The 19,594-nt window shown below is 58.2% G+C and overlaps 2 protein-coding genes across 3 annotated transcripts; one reads left to right on the plus strand and one right to left on the minus strand.

Annotated features, from left to right (window-relative positions):
• The first annotated feature begins 6,942 nt into the window (after window positions 1–6,942).
• HPCA (hippocalcin) lies at window positions 6,943–12,028 on the plus strand. The gene is made up of 3 exons (XM_026516754.3): window positions 6,943–7,320; window positions 11,564–11,669; window positions 11,791–12,028. The coding sequence occupies exons 1-3, from the start codon at window positions 6,943–6,945 to the stop codon at window positions 11,886–11,888; spliced, it is 582 nt and encodes a 193-aa protein (XP_026372539.1). The 3' UTR covers window positions 11,889–12,028.
• Window positions 12,029–12,714: 686 nt separating this feature from the next.
• TMEM54 (transmembrane protein 54) lies at window positions 12,715–18,722 on the minus strand. 2 transcript variants are annotated; one of them, XM_044390586.3, is made up of 6 exons: window positions 18,555–18,722; window positions 15,971–16,164; window positions 13,967–14,026; window positions 13,634–13,723; window positions 13,373–13,507; window positions 12,715–12,994 (listed from the first exon to the last, which is right to left on the minus strand). In XM_044390586.3, exons 1-6 carry the CDS (start codon window positions 18,568–18,570, stop codon window positions 12,920–12,922), a joined length of 570 nt encoding a protein of 189 aa, XP_044246521.3. In that variant the 5' UTR covers window positions 18,571–18,722; the 3' UTR covers window positions 12,715–12,919. The 2 variants fall into 2 exon arrangements, with proteins under 2 accessions (XP_044246521.3, XP_026372537.3); XM_026516752.4 differs by having other exon boundaries at window positions 13,634–13,822; window positions 18,555–18,720.
• Window positions 18,723–19,594: the final 872 nt, after the last annotated feature.

The following is a 19,594-nucleotide window of genomic DNA, read 5'->3' on the forward strand; positions in this document are numbered from 1 at the left end:
GCCAGGTCAAGATCTGAACCCGGGTCTGCTTCCCTCTGATGTCTGTAGGTTCACATGGAGGGACCAGCAAAGGTGAACCTTTGGGTCCTGGATTCTGAGCTTGGCAGAGAGATCAGTGGCTCTGACCCAGCAGGGAGCTGGTGCTTTTCTTGGGGGCACGGCCGCCATTCCTCTGCCGCAGAGCCCGCAGGCAGTATCTTCAAGCCCAAACTTTGCTCTGCAGAGGGACCATTTCTAACCAGCCCCCACCTTCCTGATCCCCCAACACCAGTTCGCCACCTGGAGTGACATTAACTGCGTGCAGCCCAGTGTCCATACTGTATAGGCTTCCTCTCACTTAATCCTCACACAGCCCCTTCAGGGAGGCGTTAATATTATTTTTTTAAAAGATTTTATTTATTAATTTGAGAGAGAGCATGAGCAGGGGGGAGGGGCAGAGGGAGAAGGAGAAGCAGACTCCCCGCTGAGCAGGGAACCTGATGCGGAGGCTCGATCCCAGGACCCTGGGATCATGACCTGAGCTGAAGGCAGACGCTTCACCGGCTGAGCCACCCAGGCACCCAGGCATTAATATTACTGTTTCCATTGTATAGATGAAGGAACCAACTGAACTTTCTGGAGGTGAAGAGTTTGCCCGCCTCCACCGTGGGGGTGGGGGGTGGGTCAGGGTGGCCCAGCAGCTCTCCGAAGTCCATTTGTATAGCGAGGCTTGCTGGCGGGACCCCACCCCACCCTGATTTCAAGTCTGCAGTCCCAGCTCCCAGGACTTTCCCAACACCCCCACCGCCCCCATTCTGTTCTTTGTGGCCCAGCTCCCTTGGGAACAGCCAGACCCGCCCCCTCCCCCTCCCGGGCTGTGCTCTTGGCAGCTCTGCCGCCCTGGGCTCTGGTCCGGGGGTGGTCCCTGGCGGTGAGAGGGTGGGCAGAAGCTGGGATCAGTTGGGCTGAGACTGGGGCATCCGGAGACGCCCAGGCCCCCACCTCTGTGTCCACGGTGCTCCAGGCTGGTGTGGGCAGGGCCCTCTGGAAAGGGGTGGCTTGAGGTTTAATCACTTTATCAATGTTTGTTTGTGTAATTCAGCCCCGAGATGCTTTTCCTTCCATCTGTCCCCACCATCTGCTCCCATCAGGATTTTCCAAACCATTTGGGACCTAAAAAGGGAGGGTGGGGGCTGTGCCTCTGAGGGGGCTGGGGAGGGGCGGAGAGGGGCTGCCTCCACCTACCTCACTGAGAGGCTTCCAGAGGAGAGCCTGGGCTCCTGAGTCACATGGAACTGGGTTCAAATTCTGTCATTGTTCCTTTCTTGTTGCATTACCTCCAGCAGGTGATCTGACATCTCTGAGCCTCAGTCTCCACATCTGTGAAACGGCAGTAACATTATTGACTCCTCAGAATTAGTTCGGATCAAAGGAGGTGATACAATGCAAAGTACTCTGCATACAGTAGGTGCTCAATAGCTAGGCAGTCCCCTCTCAATTCATCCCCCACTTGCTTCTCTCTCTGGCATCCCTCTTTAGTGCTGGAGGAGGGTAGGCACCTCTGGTTTCTATACCCCAGCCCCATTCCTCAGATCCTAGGGACACCCCTCCCCTGGGACTTGCTCTTTCTTCCCTCCCGCATGGGTCCTGCCCATTGCTCAGTGCTCTCAATGACCCCACTCAACCTCTATCCTAAGCTGTGCCTCTTCCTTCCTCCTAGATGCCTCAGTTTGCAGTGGGAAGGGGCGAGCATCATCGGCAAGAACACCCCCCACCCTCACCCCCATAACAGACCTTCATAGAGCCTTTCAGATCTACAGGGTTCCAGGGCCACTGGAGCCTCATCTCTACTCTGCTTATGCCCAGAGTTTCAAGCCTGTGAGGGGTCTGCGAGGCACTAAATGAGGGCTGTCTTGTCAGTACTCTGGTCAGGGGTTTCAACCGGGGATATCAAGGCACTCACATCACTTGTCTAAACTTCCTGCTCCAAAAAGGGAAGAGACTTACTCCAGGTCTTCCAGCAGTGAGGGACCCAAGCAGGCCTCCTGACAGCTGTCCTTCTTGCCCCCTTTTCCAGACTGTATCTCAGGGCACTAGGTCTTGGCCACGGGCCTTTGATGTGCAGTGTGAAGAAGCCCCAAGCCTTCTACTGTAGCCCAGGGAGACCTCCCAGTGTTTCCCAGGTTCCCAAGTGGGGAAAGGTGGCTGATGTGAAGTCGTGCAGAGTCTACCCGAGTCCAAACTCTGACCCCAGATCTACCCTATTCATTCCAGGTGCAGGGGAAGTCCAAGGGATGAGGCCTCCAGGGAGAGAAGACATGGTCCTGCCTTCAGAAGCCCCATCTCCTGGGAAGACAGGATTCAGACTGGAGGTCCTGAGGGCAGGGCATCAGAGTTACCCTCCCAGGGAGGAAAACAGTGGGGATGGAAGGCTCCTGAGGGGCTAAGCCAAGAAGTCAGCCTGGAGGAGGTGAAGCTGGGCAGGCGGGGGGGAGGGGGGGATGTGGGAGGAAGCAGAGACAGTGGCTGAGGAGCACCCTGTGAGGGTAAACTGAGACCCCACAAGGATGGAGAGGAGGATTGAGAGCAGGCTGGGAAGATTCTCTGGCTTCAGGCTGAGACAGAGGAAGGAGGAAGAGTGGGAGGGGAAGCACAGGCAGTGAATGCAGGGCTGTCCCCTCATCCAGCCCCAAACAGAGCAGGTTCTCCAGGCCTCATGGGGAGGATGGAGGGAGCTTGTCACTCCAAGGGCCTGGGGTGGGGGCTGAGTGGCAAGTCTCTCCCTGCCCCCAGGTCCTCACGCAGGAGGCAGCTGGGAATCACCCACACATGTCTGGCATCTCTCACGCCTCCACTGGGGGTCCCAACGCCAGAGCCAAGGCACACAGAGGAACTGATGTTCTAGAGGGCCCAACTGTCCCCCCCAACTCCTCCGCCTGGCTCCCCAGCTCCTCCAGCTGAGACCTTCCCATCCTCAAGCAGGAAGGACTAAGGCTAGACTTTGATCACCTAAACTGCTTGGTCTGGGATCTGGAGGTGGTTGGAGCTTTGGACTGAGCCCTGGAGAGCCGGGGGCCTCCCAGGTGCTGCCACTGAACTGGGAGGAGCTGTCCAGCCAGAAGGCAAACGCTGTGGGCTCACCTTCAAAGTAACCAGACCCATCTCTCTCACCCTGAAATGTCCCCCTGCTTCTACCCTGTCCCCCCACTCCTCAAAGTCTGTTCTTGACAGAATGCCTGAGTAAGCTTGACCTGAAAGTTAGACCCTCACTCTGCTGAAAGGCCCAAGAGCTTCCCATCTCACCTGGAATAAAATCTAAAGTCATTGGAATGGTCCTAAGCACCGCCACCATCCCAACTCTGAACACCTGTCTCAACTTCTCCCCAAACACTTATCTAATACATCATAGGATTGACTTGTATATTTTGTCCATTGTTTACTGCCCACTTCTGTAACCCCACTGCCTAGAACAATGCTGGGTACAGAAATAGTGCTTGATGAATATTTGTGCAATGAATGGATGAGGGCATATGGATTCAAGTCCAAGCCCTCCACTCACCAGCTGCGAGACGTGGGAAAAATCATTTAACCCTTCTGAAACTCAGGTTGCTCATTTGTGAAGAGGGGACAATAAGGACCACCTTCTAAAGATAAAGGACAAAATTCAAGCTCAGGGTTTGGGGATTCTTGCAGAAGCTGGGGGAGGAGGATGCAGCCCCCATCCTGGCAAAAGGAGCTGCGATGGGGGTCAGTGACTCGGGAGAAGGACTGTCGTGTCTACAGGTGAGGTGCCTACGCACTTCGGAACCCCCTTCCCCAGGCTGGAGATGCTTGCTCCCCAGTCCTCACATATGACCAAGGGCAGGGGAGGTTGGGGGGTATGGGAGGAGCAATTTGGATCAATGTTGGGAGGTGGGATTCATTCTGAGAGGAGTCCTGGGATGAGATGGGGAGGGGGCAGGAGATGGGGGCGGGGCTAAGGCTGAGGTGGGGTAGGGGGCGTATCTGGCCCCCAGAAGACCTCCCGGGCTGGAAGAGTGGGCGCTGCCTCCTCGCGGAAAAGCCCCCAGCTTAGTTCCCGAGTTGAGGCGCGGGGGCAGGGAGGGTGCCTATCGAACCGCCCAGGCTCCGGATTCCGCCCGCGGAGCAACGTGCAGCTCCGAGCCCAGGTAGAGATGGGGGAGGAAGGCGGGCGGAGCGTCCCGGTTTGTCCCCGGTTCGGAAAGCGGTCTCTGGGCACTGACCCCCCCCGACCCCACTCGGGCTACCTGAGTCGAGATGCTGAGGAGATGGAGATCTCTGTCCTCCTCCCCCGGCGGGCGCTCCCTCGTGAGGGGGCCAGGGAAGTGAGGGCATCCCGTTCCCTCTCCCGGGCAGGGGCGGGGGCGGAGTCAAGCGCACCGCTCCCCCCGCCCCCGGCCTGGAGGGAAAGGGGAGGAACGGGGACCCCCCCCAGGGGAGGGGCTCCGGGCGAACGCCGCGGGGCGTCTCCCTGGCAGTCCCTCCCCCCGCCCCCCGCCCGCCCCTCCGGCCGCCTCTGCCGCCGCGCGCCGCAGCAGCGCCGCCTTCCCTGCGCAGTCGGTGTCTCCGCGTCGCTGGGTGAGTGGGGGCCGCTCCGGCCGGGGTTGGGGGATGCGGGGAGGGGGCAGCCCGGAGGGTGGGGGCCCCGTCGAGCCTCTCCAACCCCGCCGCTCCCGAGCCTCCCGGGAAGCCTGCCTCCGAGGGTGCGGGGAGAAGGGGGCTCCCCAGGGGGAAAAAAAAAAAAAAAAAAGCTCGGCGCTCTCCAGGGTCCTGACCTCCGAGTGGCCAGCCGGGAGGAGTCGTGCTCCGGCCGCCTCGGAGCGCCCCCTCCAGGAAGGGCCGTGCGCCCGGCGCTTTGAAGCGTGGGCTCAGGGCGAGAGCTGGGGAGAGGTTTGGAGAGGGTCCCCGGGGTGAGTTTCTCAGGTCGAGCTGTGGGTCCTTCCCATTTGGGGGACTGGGGGTCTTTGCGGAGACAACAACATCTCCTGCCACCCTCGTTTCCAAGTCTCCCGATTGGGAGGGGCCGCTCTGAGGGTGGCAGGGAGGAGGGGGCACGGGAAGATCTCTCCTGCTCAGTGCATCTCTCTGCCCCCGCCCCGATGACCCAGTTCCTTGGACCTTGAGGAGGGGACTAAGGGACACACTCCTTCACCTCAGCCCCACGCATTTCCTCAGTCCCCTCCCACACACTTGTTCATTGGGTCCTCAGTCTGGGGCAGAAGAGGCTGCTTGAGAAAGGAGGGTCACCAACTTACAAAAACATGCATGTGACACACTGCTGAGGACACACACAAGTCCCCCAAATGGCCATGCAGGCACATCCCCTTCATACTGTGATGGGTGCATCCCTAGCCACATGCACATATATGGACTGAAACACACGGGAGTCAAATGCAATGCAGAAACCAGGGGCATACGTGCATACATGAACATAAGCCCTCACACACATGCTCATCCACATGTGCACAGAGCCTCGTGCAGATGCACACACACAAGGACCCCCCTCACTCTGTCTCACTCCTAGCACCAAGCTGGGGGGAGGGATTCACCTGCATGCACCCCTCCATCCCTGCCTGGAACTGCCTGGCTGTCTCCTCTCCATTGCCTTCCCCTCAGCCCTCCACACCCTAACCTCCTACATAAAAAGGTAAGTATTGGGGGAGGGTTGTCTGGCCAGGGCTCTCCCTGGAAGAGAGACCCCTACTAGGTCTGAGAAGGGTTGCAGCTCCCTCTCCTGAGACCTGGAAGCACCCCTGGAAAGAAAAAGATGGCAAGGGTGCCTGAGGGTCCCACGTGCTGCTGACCATGTGAGAGGTGTCGGCATAGGAGTTGGCTTGTGATGGCATGTGTGAGACATGTGGGGTCGTGGGCTGGTGTCTTGATGCACAGGGTATGGGAGCTGTTCGTGAGTGGTGCCGTGTGTCAGAACATGTGAGTTGTGGAGCAGAGGGAATGTGGTTGTGTGTAGAGGCATGGTGGCCCATGCGTGTCTGTGGGCTGGTATGTGAGTGGCATGGGGAGCCAGTGTGTGGATTTGGTGAGCTGAGGAACATAATACGTGTATTCATTTGTATATTGTCGTACATGAGTCTTGTGGCATCTGGGTCCACATAAATCATTTTTATTTAACATTTAGGTGGCAAATATAGGTGCAGGCATCATTCTAAGTGCTTCACATGTATTAAATTATTTAATCCCCACATTAACGAGGTAGGTACTATTACCCTCACTTTCCAGATGGGGCAGAGAGAGTATAAGGAACTCGTCTAAGGTCACCTGGCTGGTAAAAGAGCTGAGATTCAAACCCAGGTGGTCTGGCTCTGGTGCCTAGGTTAACATCTCCCTCATGCTGGCCTTTGTCAGGCACACGTGTGTGGGAGAGAGAGAACAGGTCAGCGTCTGGGCTGCAGGTGTATTTTGTAGCAAGCAGGCATACATGAAGCAATGAAGGAGCAGGAGGGAGGAGGGAGGACCAGAAGGCCTTTTGCACCTCCCTGGGCAACTCTGGGAGTCAGCCCTGTCACTCCATGGCTGCGTGACCTGAACCAGGTTATCTCACTTCCTTGAGCCTACCTTCTCATCTGTAAAGTGGGGCTAATCCCCAGACTTCACTTTGTGAGGGTGAAATGGTATACACCTGTGACAGCCCAGTGGCAGGTGCTGAGCAGGCCCTCAGTAAATGGGAGCCCCCCTCTCTTTCTCCATCTCCTGGTCTGCTCCTTGGGAATGCGTAAGTTCTGGGGAGATGGTGTGGAGCAGGTCACAGAGGCAGCATGTGGGCTTTGGGCCAGCTTCTCTTTTTCCCTGGGTTGGATGAGAGGCCAGGGTGTCTGGTGTCTGGGGGGGCCTTCCTGGAGTGGTGTCAAGGGGCCAGGAGGGTCTGACCGTTCCTTTCTACCCTTGACCCCCTCGGGGACGCAGGTGGGACTTGGCTCGGTGGCCATGGGCAAGCAGAACAGCAAGCTGCGGCCGGAGATGCTGCAGGACCTGCGCGAGAACACGGAGTTCTCGGAGCTGGAGCTGCAGGAGTGGTACAAGGGCTTCCTCAAGGACTGTCCCACGGGCATCCTCAACGTGGACGAGTTCAAGAAGATCTACGCCAACTTCTTCCCCTATGGCGACGCCTCCAAATTCGCCGAGCACGTCTTCCGCACGTTCGACACCAACAGCGACGGCACCATTGACTTCCGGGAGTTCATCATCGCGCTGAGCGTGACCTCGCGCGGCCGCCTGGAGCAGAAGCTCATGTGGGCCTTCAGCATGTACGACCTGGATGGCAACGGCTACATCAGCCGCGAGGAGATGCTCGAGATTGTGCAGGTGGGCGCCTGGGCCCCTCAGCATGCCAGGCGCGGGGCCCGGCCGCCGGCACCCCCCATCCCTTTTTATCCTCTCAACAGCCCTTGTGGGTCGGTAGTGGGTCGGTTGTGACCCGTTTGAACGACCATTAGGAAATAATTTCCAATTTCAAGAAAAGTTGAGAAAACTCCCGTATATCCTTCACCCAGATTCACCAATTAACTTTTGCCATATTTGCTTTATCATTGTGTGCGGGCGTGCGCGTACTGCTTGTCGTTCTGCACATGACCCTCTAACCCTGACTACATCGGGATGTATTTCTGGAGAACAGGGACATAGTCTTACAAAACCCATAATATGATTATTAAAGTCAGGACATTTAACGTAGAAACAATGCTATTATCTAATTTATGGACCATATTCCAATTTTGCCAACTGTCTTGAAATGGCCTGTATAGCCCTTTTTACCCGGGTCCAGGATCACACATTGCATTCCGTCGTCCTGTCTCTTTAGTTGCCTTTAGTCTGTAACAGCTCCTCAGCCTTCGTCTTTCAAAACTTGACATTTCTTGAGAGTACAGGACAGTTATTTACTGTCAGGAGAAAATGGATGGTCGGAGGGGTGAAGACATTCGCCCAAGGCCACACAGCCCATGAGTGGACCACCTGGCTCCACCGTCCACTTTCCATCTGGATACCCAACCACCTTTCAACTGACTGAGGGCCCATTAAGAGCCTAGTACTAACTGGGATGTTTATATCCATGAGCCAGTGCATCCTTACAATAACTTCATGAGGCTCAGAGAGGTGACGTAACTTGCTCAAGGTCACAGAGCATGTAAGTGGGGTAAAGTTCAAGATAGCCATTACTCAGAGCTGCCCCTAGAAAGGGGTCTGACTTCCAATTCTGGAGTTGGCTTCAATTCTTAGATTTCTCATTTGTAAAATGGGGATGATGATACTGACCTCACAGGGAGATTTAAGGATCTGATTTGAATGTCCTTTCCTAGTAAAAGTTTAAGTGTAACACAGGTTAGCTGTACCTCAGAAACCTTCCAGAATGCCCATCCCTTCCGCCTGTCATTGAAGTCCATCAGGGTTCTGGTGCTATTTTAACTATCCAGTTCCTCGTTCACTTTTTGCCTGAGCCTGTGTTTCTTCACCCAGAGAGTGGGGGATGTTAGCCCCCTACTTCACCAGGCTGTTGTAGGTATAGAGTGGGATAGGGGCTCCAGCGGAGGGTCCAGCATATAATTGTTACTTGGTAAATGTTAGAAGTTGTCAGTTACTCTTGTCTCCTCTGCCCATTCTCGACTCTAGCCAGAATGGCCTTTTCAACATCCTTGGGAGATGCCTCGTGTAATCCCACCGCAGAGCTTTGCACAAGCTCTTGCTCCCTTTCCTTTTGCCCCTCTGAATCCTTTCCCTCTGGTCCCTCAGCTCTGCTGCTTCCCCTTCCATCTCATGCAGTCCCTCCTGGATTCTTGCTTTGGCTTCTCTCTTGCTAAGCATCGGGGTCTGCTCTCTTGAGCTAGAGTACGATGTGGTGTCCTCCCCGTGCCTATCGTTAGGGGTAAAGCCTTAATGTCTGTCTGTGACTCCCATGGGCCAGGCATTAACTCTCTAGCTGAGGGATAGTGGGAAGTTCTGCGGGTCCTGGTGGAAGGGCTGGGGCAGGTGGGGTGGTGGAAAACCGCTCAGGGATTGGGCAGCAGCTGGCTACCCACCAATACGAGGGATGCTCACATTTTACCACTTAGTGTGGTTGCACTGGTAGAGACGGGTAAAGCTCGGCCCTGTGGGAGGTGCCAAGCCCAAGACGTCAGGCAAGCCAGCCTCATTCCTGGGGCGTCCTCAGGACCCCTTCCTGGCTGGCCTCTGCTACCTAGGCCCTGATTTCCTTTATGGCAGCCGCACAGCCCGAGATAGCCAGTGCAGTCAGAGCTCTGCAAACCCCAGTGACAGATCAATCACAAGCCAGCTCCAATGAAACAGTGAGTGCACAGCAATTGCAGACAATTAATTAGGAGGCCCAGGAGAGGGTTGTCATGAGCGGAGCAGTCACTCTCTAAGTCACTCGCCCATCCTTCTCAGGACCCAACCCTGTGGTCGGGTGGCGGGCACACGGCCAGGGAAAATGCTGCATCTTGGCCTCTCGGGGCTCCCACTCTGGTGGGAGAGAACAAGTGTGCAGCCCACACTGACTAGCTAAATGTGGCATCTGGGAGTCTAGGGGACTGAAAGGCAGGGAAGACCTGCGGATTGGTGGATGAGTAATGATGATAATATTAGCCGCTGTTTACTGACCACCTACTCTAGCCAGCTACTATTCCAACTATACACACGGTCTCATTCAATCCTCTAGGCAGTCCTCGTGAGGGAGATACGAGTAAACTGAGGCTCACAGAGGTTAAGGACTTGTCCGATTAAGTGATTAGTGGAACCAGGATGTCACTGCAGGGACACCTTCCTTCAAAGTCCCTGCTGGTCATCACCACCTGCAAGCATCTATCCAGCAGCTACGAAGGAGCAGATTCTAATTCAGTCTCTCGCATCAATTCCCTTTCCACGCCTCCATTTCTTTTCTGGTAAATGGGGATCATGATACCTGCTCTTCAGGGCTGTTGTGAAGTTGAAAAATAATGCGTGTAAAGTACCTGGCCCATAGCAGGTGCCTGGTAAGTGGTAGCCAGTATTACTGTTCCAGGAGGAAGCTGTCCATTCTGGGAAACCCGAAAGGCGTGGAGGTGTTTGCTTGTGGCAGGGTCACCTACCACAGGGGAGGCCTGATGATGGAGAGGTCAGCAAGGACTGGAGCACCAAGTGCCTTGAGTTCCCAGGGCTGAATGGTTTGGACTTGGTAGAGAGAGCACTGAGAGGTGCCAAAGGCTTTTAAACGGTGGAGTCCCTGCCAGATGCCAGGCACTATGCTGAGTTCGGAGGATACGGGCACTAGCTAGATGTCCGTGATCTTTATCTGTAGGCCGGAGATTAGGAGCAACCCCACAAAGGCAAAATTACTTCCAGAGAGGTGTCCCCAAAGGAAAAGCCCAGGAGACTCTGGGCCAGCATATGGGCCTTGACCCAGTGGGGATCCGAGAAGGCCCCCCTAAGAAAGTGCCATGTAAGTTGCGTCCCAAGGAAGAGTGGGAGGCAGCAGAAGGAGCGTGGGGCAGCATCCAGAAGGAGCTGGGTGCACGGTGGGCCTGGAGGGAAGCCTGTGTGTGTGACGGGAACGAGGGGGCGGCCCATTGGGCTGAGGACGTGGCGGTGGAGATCTGTGTTTGGAAAGCTTTCAGAGGCAGCATGGGGGACAGACCTGAGGGAAAGAGGCCTGAAGAGACCAGTACGGAGGCTGGAGCCGGATCTAAGGCAAGGGACGTTTTTGGGACGGGAGAAGGGAGGCTTCTTGGTGGAGGTGTCGGCAGCAAAAAGCTGGAAGATTGGGGCGATCGGTCTGGTCCTTGAGTTCTGGGGCGCTGGGACCCAGCCTATCCCACAGGCCAAGCCCTACGGGCTCTGTGTACATTTAGCACAAATGCCCTCCTTCGCATAGCCTCCAGAGATCCTGCACGTGGCAGCTGCAGCTCTGAGCACAACTGAGCGCATGCTGTCCCCGCCCCTGGCAGATGCTCATTTGAGTTTATTTGCATAACGTCTCCGCCCCCTCTGGGCCCAGCTGCCGCGGGCCCTCCAGCCCTTAGTGAGGCCCTGCGCCCCCTGCGGGCCACAGAGGCACCGCAGCCCAGTGTCACCGCCTCTTCCCAGCGCCCCCTGCAGGCCCCCGAGAGCCGGCCGCCCAGAGCCCCGAAGTTTCAGAAAAGCAGCGATAAGCCCGTACTTACCCTGGAGCCCGCGGCGCCCGGTGTTCTAGCCCCTTCGCTGCCTGGGCCCTGATATCCTCCAACATCTCTCCTGGCCCCCTGCACTCAGACACCCCCAAATTCTCTGTGCCCACTCAGAGCTTCCTGCTGCCCGTCCTTGGTACGTGCAGATTGCTCTGCCAGCATTGCCTTTCCCACTTGGCGCTCCAGGGGAACTTGGTCAGGGCCCGCTCCAATAGACCCCTCTTTTGGGAAGCCTTCCCAGACACTCCTTCCTGAGCCCCCCCCCCCCCGCCCTCCCAGGTCTCCTCCGTGACCACCTCTCCACCTCACCCAGGAGGAGCAGCAATCTTCTGCGAGTCTGGGGGCGGTTTTGGATGATGGGGGTGGGGGACTCGGGCGGGCTCCTCTCACTCCCTGCCTCCCCTCCCGCCCCTCAGGCCATTTACAAGATGGTTTCGTCCGTGATGAAGATGCCGGAGGACGAGTCGACCCCAGAAAAGAGGACCGAGAAAATCTTCCGCCAAATGGACACGAACAACGACGGTGAGGGGGCAGGAGCGGGGCGGGGCGGGCGCCACTCCCCCTTCCTCTCCCGCTGCCCTGCTCTGCCTCCCCTCGCTGCGCGGCCGCCTTCTCCCCCATCACTGCTCCCCTCGCCCCGCAGGCAAGCTGTCCCTGGAGGAGTTCATCCGCGGGGCCAAAAGCGACCCGTCCATCGTGCGCCTGCTGCAGTGCGACCCCAGCAGCGCCTCCCAGTTCTGAGCGAGAGGACCCAGGTTCCCCCTCCTCCCTGCCTTCACTGGCCCTCTCCCGGCTCTCAGCTTCCTCTCCCTTGTGTCTATCCAGCCTGGGGGGTCAGACTGGGAACCCCCCAGGGCCTGCGCTCTGGGGTCTATGGAGAAGGGAACCCCGCAGTACCCCCGAGGCCCAAGCAAGCAAGCCGTCAGCACCGTCAATCCGAGAGGCAGTATCTCCCTTAGGCAACGATTGGGAAGGCTCTGGCTGGGTCTGCCCTCCCTCCCCCACCAGAATTTCAACCACTCTCCCCAGCCCCCACCCGCCCCCCGACCCACACGCAGCCTCAAGCTCCTCCCCCAACCACCGGGCAAGCTCCCCAACCCCCACCGGGCCCTTGTAGCTCTCAGTCAGGGCGGAGGGGGGAATCATGCCCAGGTGAGGAGGCTGTCTTCATTTGGAAAGGAGAGAAGATTCCAGAGGTGTGGGGGTTTGAGGAAAAAGCTTCCTTGAGCCATCCTTTCCCGCAGGAGGGCCTCAGCCCTTCCTGTTCCACTGCTGTTGTTGACCCTGGAGGCCGGGATGCAAAAGGAAAACCTCCGAGTTCCAGCCTCCCAGCTGTGGGTCCCATGAAGCCCCACCTGCCTTTCTGCACTTGCATGAACACAGACCCACTGAGCCCTCTGTGTATTTTTCCTCTCTTAGACACACACACACACACACACACACACACAGGCCCACGGATGGGCAGACACACCCAGAGCCCCACCCACAGCATCCTGTGTGGGAAAGCAGCACAGCCCCCTCCCCCCGCCCCCCAAGTCCCCTCCCCTGCTGCATGCATCCACGTGGAGCATCTCTGTTCTTTTTAATAACTTCAGAATAAAGTCTCATTTCAGTGCAGTGGGCTGGGGAGCTGAGGGAGGGCGTGGAAAGCCCCACTGGGGTCCCTGAGTGACCAGGGAGCCCTCTGGGGCCTGCTCCAGGAACCCCGGCCTGGTCACAGAGTAGGGTTGTAGGGCCCTAGTGGTCATGGGGCCTGGATCGGGCGTCAGCGCTCAGAGGGTCAGCAGCTCGGAGCTGGTGCAGCTTAGCAGGTCACGGCCCTCCACGGGCTCTGGGCTCTCCTGCGTCTGCGGAGACACAAGAGAGTGTCAGGGTCTGGGTCTGCTCCTCCAGGACACCTAGGGAGGAGGGGAGGGATGCGAGGATCTCCGGGGCAAAGGGGTATCACTACTCCCTCCCATACAAGAGCCAGGCCATACCCTTGGAGTGCCCCCAGTGTGAGCCCAGATACCGCCCCCCCAAGACTCATCCTGGCCCTTGGGGGAGCCGGGTTTCAGCTGTGTGACCAAGCTTCTCCCTTTTGTCCTGGGGAAAAAACTTTTGCCCCATTTCTCAAGGCAAGGGCCCCATACAGAGGGGGTGGGGGCAGATCAGCCTGGGCTCCCCAGCAAGGGCTCCCAGAAATATGGGGAGTCAGGGCCGATGGAGGGGGTGGCAGGCCTTACCATGGGGTGGCTGCTTTTCCCCCACCAGGGCCTCAGTTCCAGCAGCTGGTGGGCGAGCTGGGAGCAGCGCACTGCAAACACGCTCTCTGCCACGCAGAGCACTAGCGAGAGGCCCCAGAGGCACAGGCTGGAGCTCTGTGGGGACACAAGGGGCAGGATGGGGGGGTCTCCAAGAACCCTTCCCACCTCTGATGAGCACCTGGGTGTCACCGCCCCCACCCCCTCCCCACGCCCCCTGCCATCCCCGGCCTAAGCACTCACGTAAATGCGTGTGGGGTCGAAGGGACAGTTGGGCACCAGTACCAGCAGTTCGGGGCTTCCAAAAGTGCAGGCGGCCAGCAGTGCCCGGCCCTGGGTGGCAAAGGTCACGGCAATCGAGGCCAAGAGGCCCAGAGCACAGGTCAGAGACAGAAGAGCACAGGCCACGCTCGAGCTAAACACTGTCCAGCGCTGGATGGGGGAGGCCACTGGTCAACAGATGGTAGGCTTGGCCCCCATGGGGTCAGCCTTGCTCCCTTCAGGCAGGCCAGGCCCTTGGGGGTGGCCGCTGCCCCTCCGCTACCCCTACAGCCCCTCCCAGGAGGAGCCACATACCAGGGGAACACTGGGGAGGTAGCGGGACAACACGATGGCTGCAATGCCTGAGGCGATGACCTGTGGGGAAGGACAGTGGGCAGGGGGTCAGGGCCACTCTCCAACAAAGACTCCACTGACGCCAACTCTGGCCCTCCCAGCACAGCCCCTCGCCCCGGCTCTGCTTTGGCCTCACTACCTTGACCTGCACAGAGGCACTGCCTCCCCACGGTCCAGCCCTGAAGAGACGTTTCTAATACCCGATAACTCCCTGCCTACAACCTTCCGTGACTCCCCACTGCCTCTCAGACAGGCTCCTGTGTTGCTCAGGGCTGCAGGGCCATGTCACAGGGTATATGACAGGTCTCCCTGGAGTGGAAAAGATTTTGGAAGAAACTAAGTAACTCAACTGGCAAGAAACTAAAAAAGAAATTGTTATTTAACAAGTCAGAAAAACTTGTGGCGTAGGGGCGCCGGGGTGGCTCAGTCAGTTAAGCATCCGACTCTTGGTCTCAGCTCAAGTCTTGAGCTCAAGGTCCTGAGTTCAAGCCCCGTGTTGGGCTCCATGTTAGGCATGGAGCCTACTTAAAGAAAAAAAAAGAGAGAAAATGTTATGGAGTAGAATTCTATGTGCCGGGCCCATGGGAGGCAGGCCGTCTGATGGGGATCCAGCAGTGAAGGTCTTGAATTCACCAAGTGGACCAAGTAAGTGCCTCAACCTGTCGGGGCCGAGCCCCACGCTGCGGGATGAGCTCACAGAAAGGACCCTTGCTTTGGTGTCAGACACAAATAGTTTCAACTCCAGCTTGGTTTCTTTGTATCAGCAGGGCGTTGGGGGAATCCCCAGTGTGGGTTCCCCCTCTGGAAAGTGGGGATAGTCGTGTTGCCGGAAGCAGGGAGGATTAGCTGACAGAATGAGGGCAAAACTGAAGGGGTGTGGCCTGGGGCCCATCCTTGGTGGATCTCCTAACCCCGAGCTCACCTCACCGCTTTCCCTGACTTCCTTACAAGGCTGGTGAGAGGCATGAACCACAGTCACAACGCCAGGGGACACCACGCACATCTCTGTGGCCCAGCCCTGTGTCACTGACTGAGGCTCTCCTGCTTGCTGGGCCTGCGAGCTTCATTCACCCAAGCCTTGGGGACAGCAGGCTGTTCAAGCTTCACTTTGTAGAGGACAGAACAGACTCACAGACAGAAATGTCCCTCAGCCAGGAGATGGCAGAGATGGAACTCCAGACTTTGATGTAGGGAGGTTGCCCAAAGGCTACGCCATCTCGGCTAACAGGTGGGAAAGAGCTTTCTGACCTTGAGACTACCAGGCCCCTTCATTCGTCTCTTCCTCCAACAGGTCCTGGCATCCAGGCCTAACCATGGCCACCATTCATTGAGCACCTACCATAGACCAGGCCTCATGCTGAGTTCCTGGCAAGCTGGTTTTTTCAATGTCTTCAGAATAGCTCTTAACCATTCCCACCTCCACACCTTTGCCTCTGCCATTCTCTGTATTTGGAATGTCATCCCAGCTTCCGCTCCTTGCTGGCTCCAGCACGCCTCAGATCTGGGTTATGCTAATTACAGCCTACCTTTGAACTCCTACTCATCCATCAATACCCAGCTCAGGGGCCTCCACCTCTGTGAACATTCCCGGACCCTCCCAAGCTGAGCTGATGCTCCTTCCCTTTGTCCAGCACTGCCTTCAGCACTTCCCCTCGTCCTGATAATCCTAGCTCCCGCTAGTGAGCGCTGACCGGGCGCCCAGATCCCGGGACCAGCGCTTTGTGGGGACGATCTCATTCATACTCACCGGGACCCTCTGAGGTGGACACTGTGACCTGCCCCCTGTTCTAGACTAGGCAGCTGAGGCAGAGAGAGAGGCTGAGAGACTGGTCCGGTTGGTAAGGGGCAGAGCAGAGGGCGTGGGGCGCTCTCCTTGCTCACCCCAGGCTCTGGGCGGGGACTCATCAAAGACCTTTCAAGCCCCCTGCACTCCCTCGCGCCAGCCCCCTCCAGGCCCGGCCGTACCACGATGGCCGACGTGACGGACAGGATGTTGATCACGAGGTACTGCAGAGCCACGGCGTCGTGCGGACCAGCCACGTAGCGCAGCACGGTGCCGTGGAGGAGGGCGGCCGCAATGAAGCTCACGTGGCCCAGCACCACCAGCACCAGCCCTGTCTTCATCAGCACCCTCCGGAAGTCCCCCACACTCAGGCCACCTGGGGGGCACAGCCATGTCAGGGCCACAGGGGGCGGGGGGGGGGGAGAGCCTCTGGCAGAGGAGAAGACCCAGGCCCTGGGAGGAGTAACGGACACTGGGCTCTAAGTCTGTGTCTGGATGACTTGGGGTCAGTAACTTGTCTGGAGCCTCAGTTTCCTCACTTGGGAAAGGGGTTCACAGTGCCTTCATGAGAGTCTTCGGAACTCTAAGGCTGGGAAAGCACACGGGTGGTACTTAATAAAGGGTCGCAGTCCGCGTGAGTGCTTAGGGTCCCGAGTGGCAGGGCCACGCCTTGAACCAGGGTCTCTACCTCCAGACCCACGGTCTTTCTGCTAAGCTCCCCATCCACTGGTTTATTCATTCAGGAGATTGTTACACAAATGTTCCCTTGGTGCCTGCTCTGTGCCAGGCCCTAAAGCACCACGGTGAGTTTGACAGTCACTGTCCAGGCCCCAAGGAGCCCCTCGTTCATGGAGCAGGGACCAGGTCCTGCTTGGGATTCACTTTGGGGTATAGAGCTGGGCACACAGTAGAAAATCAACTCACAATTGCTGGACTGACTTGGGGGCAAGAAACTCAAGCCTCTGAGTATCCATTTCCTCATCTTTAAAATGGGAAGAATAACCCCCGTCTCCCAGCGGGGGGGGGGGGGTCCCATGAGGAGATAGTGGGGGAAGGAGAGAAGGTGGGTGGGGCATAGTGGGTGGGTGCTGGGAAAAGCAAGCTCGTGGTGCAGGGGCCCTGGACCAGGACAGGGCAGATGGGGGAGGCTGGGGTCAAAAGAACACCAAAGACACATATGCAAATTCCCTGAGTGGCCAAGTGGCTACCAAGCCCCTAAATGCACACCCCAGGGATAGGGAGCCCTCTTCCTTGGGCAGCTCCGGCTGTTCCATATCTGCCCTCTGTCTCCTGTGGGTCCTGGCTCTGCCCCTGAGGACACACACCATGCTAGCGCCCTGGCCCTGTCAGCGCCCTCATTCCAGTCAGCTCTGGGAGACCGGGAGACTAGCCAGGCCCCCGACTAAGCAACCTCCCTTCTTTGTTTAGCTCTTCCCAGTGGGACCCATGAATCCCTTCTTAGACCTCAGTCTCCCCATCTATGGCAGAGAGGGTTGGATCATATTTCATATATGGGAGCCCTGTAGCTAAAAGAGATTAAAAAAAAAGAGAGAGAGAGAAAGGAAAGAAAGAAGGACGGAAGGGAGGAAGGAAGGGAGGGAAGAAGGGATCATTCCTTGGGGGCCCTGTGCCAAGAGGCAGTCTCTAGGGAGCAGGGAGGATAGGGCCACTGTCACTGTCCCTCGGTGTGACCTTGCTATATATAAACTGAGGAGGGGCTGGTCTAGCTGTCTCTGAGACCCCTGAGCCTGCAGGGCCCTCGAGCTGGAGGTCTGGGAGCAGAGGACAGATGATAGGCTTGACGGGAACTGTGGAACTGGAATGACACTGCGAAGATTAACTTCCAGCCAAACAGGAAGGTTCGTCCCAGGGGCCTGACCCACCTCACCCCATCCACCCACCTACCCGGAGGCCCAGACACCATCTGGCTCAGGGTTGGGCTCATGAACAACAACCACATCCTAGGACCAAGACTTGGTCAAACCGGGGACTCCGTGCCAGTGTGGGGCTGTTCCTGGAGCTCTGGACCGAGTCTCAGGGCTGTCCTGGCCTGTTTCTGGGGGACCATTCTTAGAGCACTTAGCAGTGTGGTGGGCAAGGTGGTAAGCACCTCACTCTTAGAGCTCACTGCTTCTGACAGTAGTCCCCACAGCTGGTGCTACCATCCCCATTTTACAGATGAGGAAACTGAGGTTCACAAGGTCTCTTGGCTGGAGAGTGGGGAGTCCCCAGGTCCGTCTGATGCCCAAGAGCAGCACCACCGTGCGTAGGGAGCGAGGGGAGAGGGCACATCGGTCCCACTCTGTCTGGATCCTGCGTGCTAAAGGCCCTTCCATCCCCGCCTGGTTGGAGGAGCTGAGGATTGGAAGTGGGAACCTTTTGCAAGGCTGAGGAGGTGAAAGGGCAGGGAGCCTCGGGCTCAGAACTCTCTGGACCCTGGATCTCTCTCCCTCTGCTCTCCCTTCTGCCCTCTGGGCAAGGTGCAAGCTGCTCTCTCCAGCGACTCTCCTCCCCCAGCTTGGGGGTCCTTCCTCCGCAAGAAAGGGAAGTGGGACCAAGGGGCGGAGGCGTTACCGCACCTGGATAAGATACCAGGAGCCCTCCTCCCTCCACCTCCCTGCTGGGGAAACTGAGGCCGAGAGCGGCAAGTGACCCGGCGAGCAGGCGGCGCGGACCCCGGGGTTCCGGGCTCCGGCCACGGCGCTCCGCCCCGCGGGAGGATCTGGGGCGGCGGGGGGCCTCGCGGGCCGTCCCGCCGCGGCTCACCCAGGCGCAGACACATCTCGGCTCCCGCGCGGGCTCTCCGCGGCCGTTTCAGCGGGGCTCCGGGTGCTGCGGCCGGCGGGGCCCCGCTCTCATCCCGGTCCGCAGCCTCGGCGCCGGCCCGCCGCCCGCGCCGCCCGCGCCGCGCCTCCTTCCCGCCCGGAGCCGCGGGCTCGTCGGCGCCCGGCCCGGCCTCCCTTCCCGTCACCCCCCGGGCGGCCCAGCCCCGGGAGGGCCCTGGCGGCTCGTTTGCATCCCGGGCCGGTCCGACCGGCTGGGCAGCCCTTCCTGGCCAGCCCGGCTGAGTCACGGCGCTGGCCCCACCCACCCGGCCGTCTGCCTCGGCATCTCCAACCCCCCCCCCCGGCCCCCCCCCCAGCCCACCCCTCTGCAGTGGTTCCATTGCACCGATGACCACTGAGGCTCCGAGGAGCTGCGGTCCTCCGGATGGGGGCCGTGTGCATGTGGGCTGTGGCTGTCGTGACCTGGTGGGCTCCTGGACGGGGGAGCCCCAGGGTGAAGATTGAGAATCTACTTCTTTCTAGAAGATGGGGAGGGGCAGCCGTGGTGGTGCAAGAGCCCTGCTTGGGGAACCAGAGTCTGTCCCTGACTTACTGTGTGACCTCAGGCAAATCACTTTCCCTCCCTGGACCTTAGTTTTACCGGGCAAAGAAGAGGCCCTGTCCTGGGAGGCTTCTGTCCTCCGCGCTGAGCAAGGCGCTTTATTTCTCTGCCTCAGGGGTCTCTGTTCTCTCCTAGGAAAATCAGGGATAACCATCGCTCCCCTTTAAGGCCCTGGTGAGACAAAAGGAGATACAAAAATGAGATGAGAAAACACTTGGGAAATTCTCTAGAGTACCTTCAAAGACCAAGTGTGGACTCGCAGGAACACACAGTGGGAGCTTTACTTATCCTGGTTACTGGTTACTGAGCACTTTAATGTGCCAGGATGGACCCCTGCCCACCCCTGTTTCCTCCTCAGCATCTAGAAGGGGACTCACCCAAGAGCACCCAGCCGGAAGTAGTGGAGTAAGGGGGAACCC

Source organism: Ursus arctos, unplaced genomic scaffold (assembly GCF_023065955.2).
Source record: "Ursus arctos isolate Adak ecotype North America unplaced genomic scaffold, UrsArc2.0 scaffold_32, whole genome shotgun sequence".
NCBI lineage: Eukaryota > Metazoa > Chordata > Mammalia > Carnivora > Ursidae > Ursus > Ursus arctos.

Bases quoted from the DNA above. Each gene is read 5' to 3' on its own strand.
- HPCA (XM_026516754.3), top strand. From the start codon at position 6,943: ATGGGCAAGCAGAACAGCAAGCTGCGGCCGGAGATGCTGCAGGACCTG. The intron at 7,321-11,563 runs GTGGGCGCCTGG...CCCGCCCCTCAG, and splicing joins AGATGCTCGAGATTGTGCAG to GCCATTTACAAGATGGTTTC. The intron at 11,670-11,790 runs GTGAGGGGGCAG...CTCGCCCCGCAG, and splicing joins AATGGACACGAACAACGACG to GCAAGCTGTCCCTGGAGGAG.
- TMEM54 (XM_026516752.4), bottom strand. The intron at 13,823-13,966 runs GTATGTGGCTCC...TCCCCCATCCAG, and splicing joins ACCTCCCCAGTGTTCCCCTG to CGCTGGACAGTGTTTAGCTC. The intron at 13,508-13,633 runs GTGAGTGCTTAG...GTGTCCCCACAG, and splicing joins TCGACCCCACACGCATTTAC to AGCTCCAGCCTGTGCCTCTG.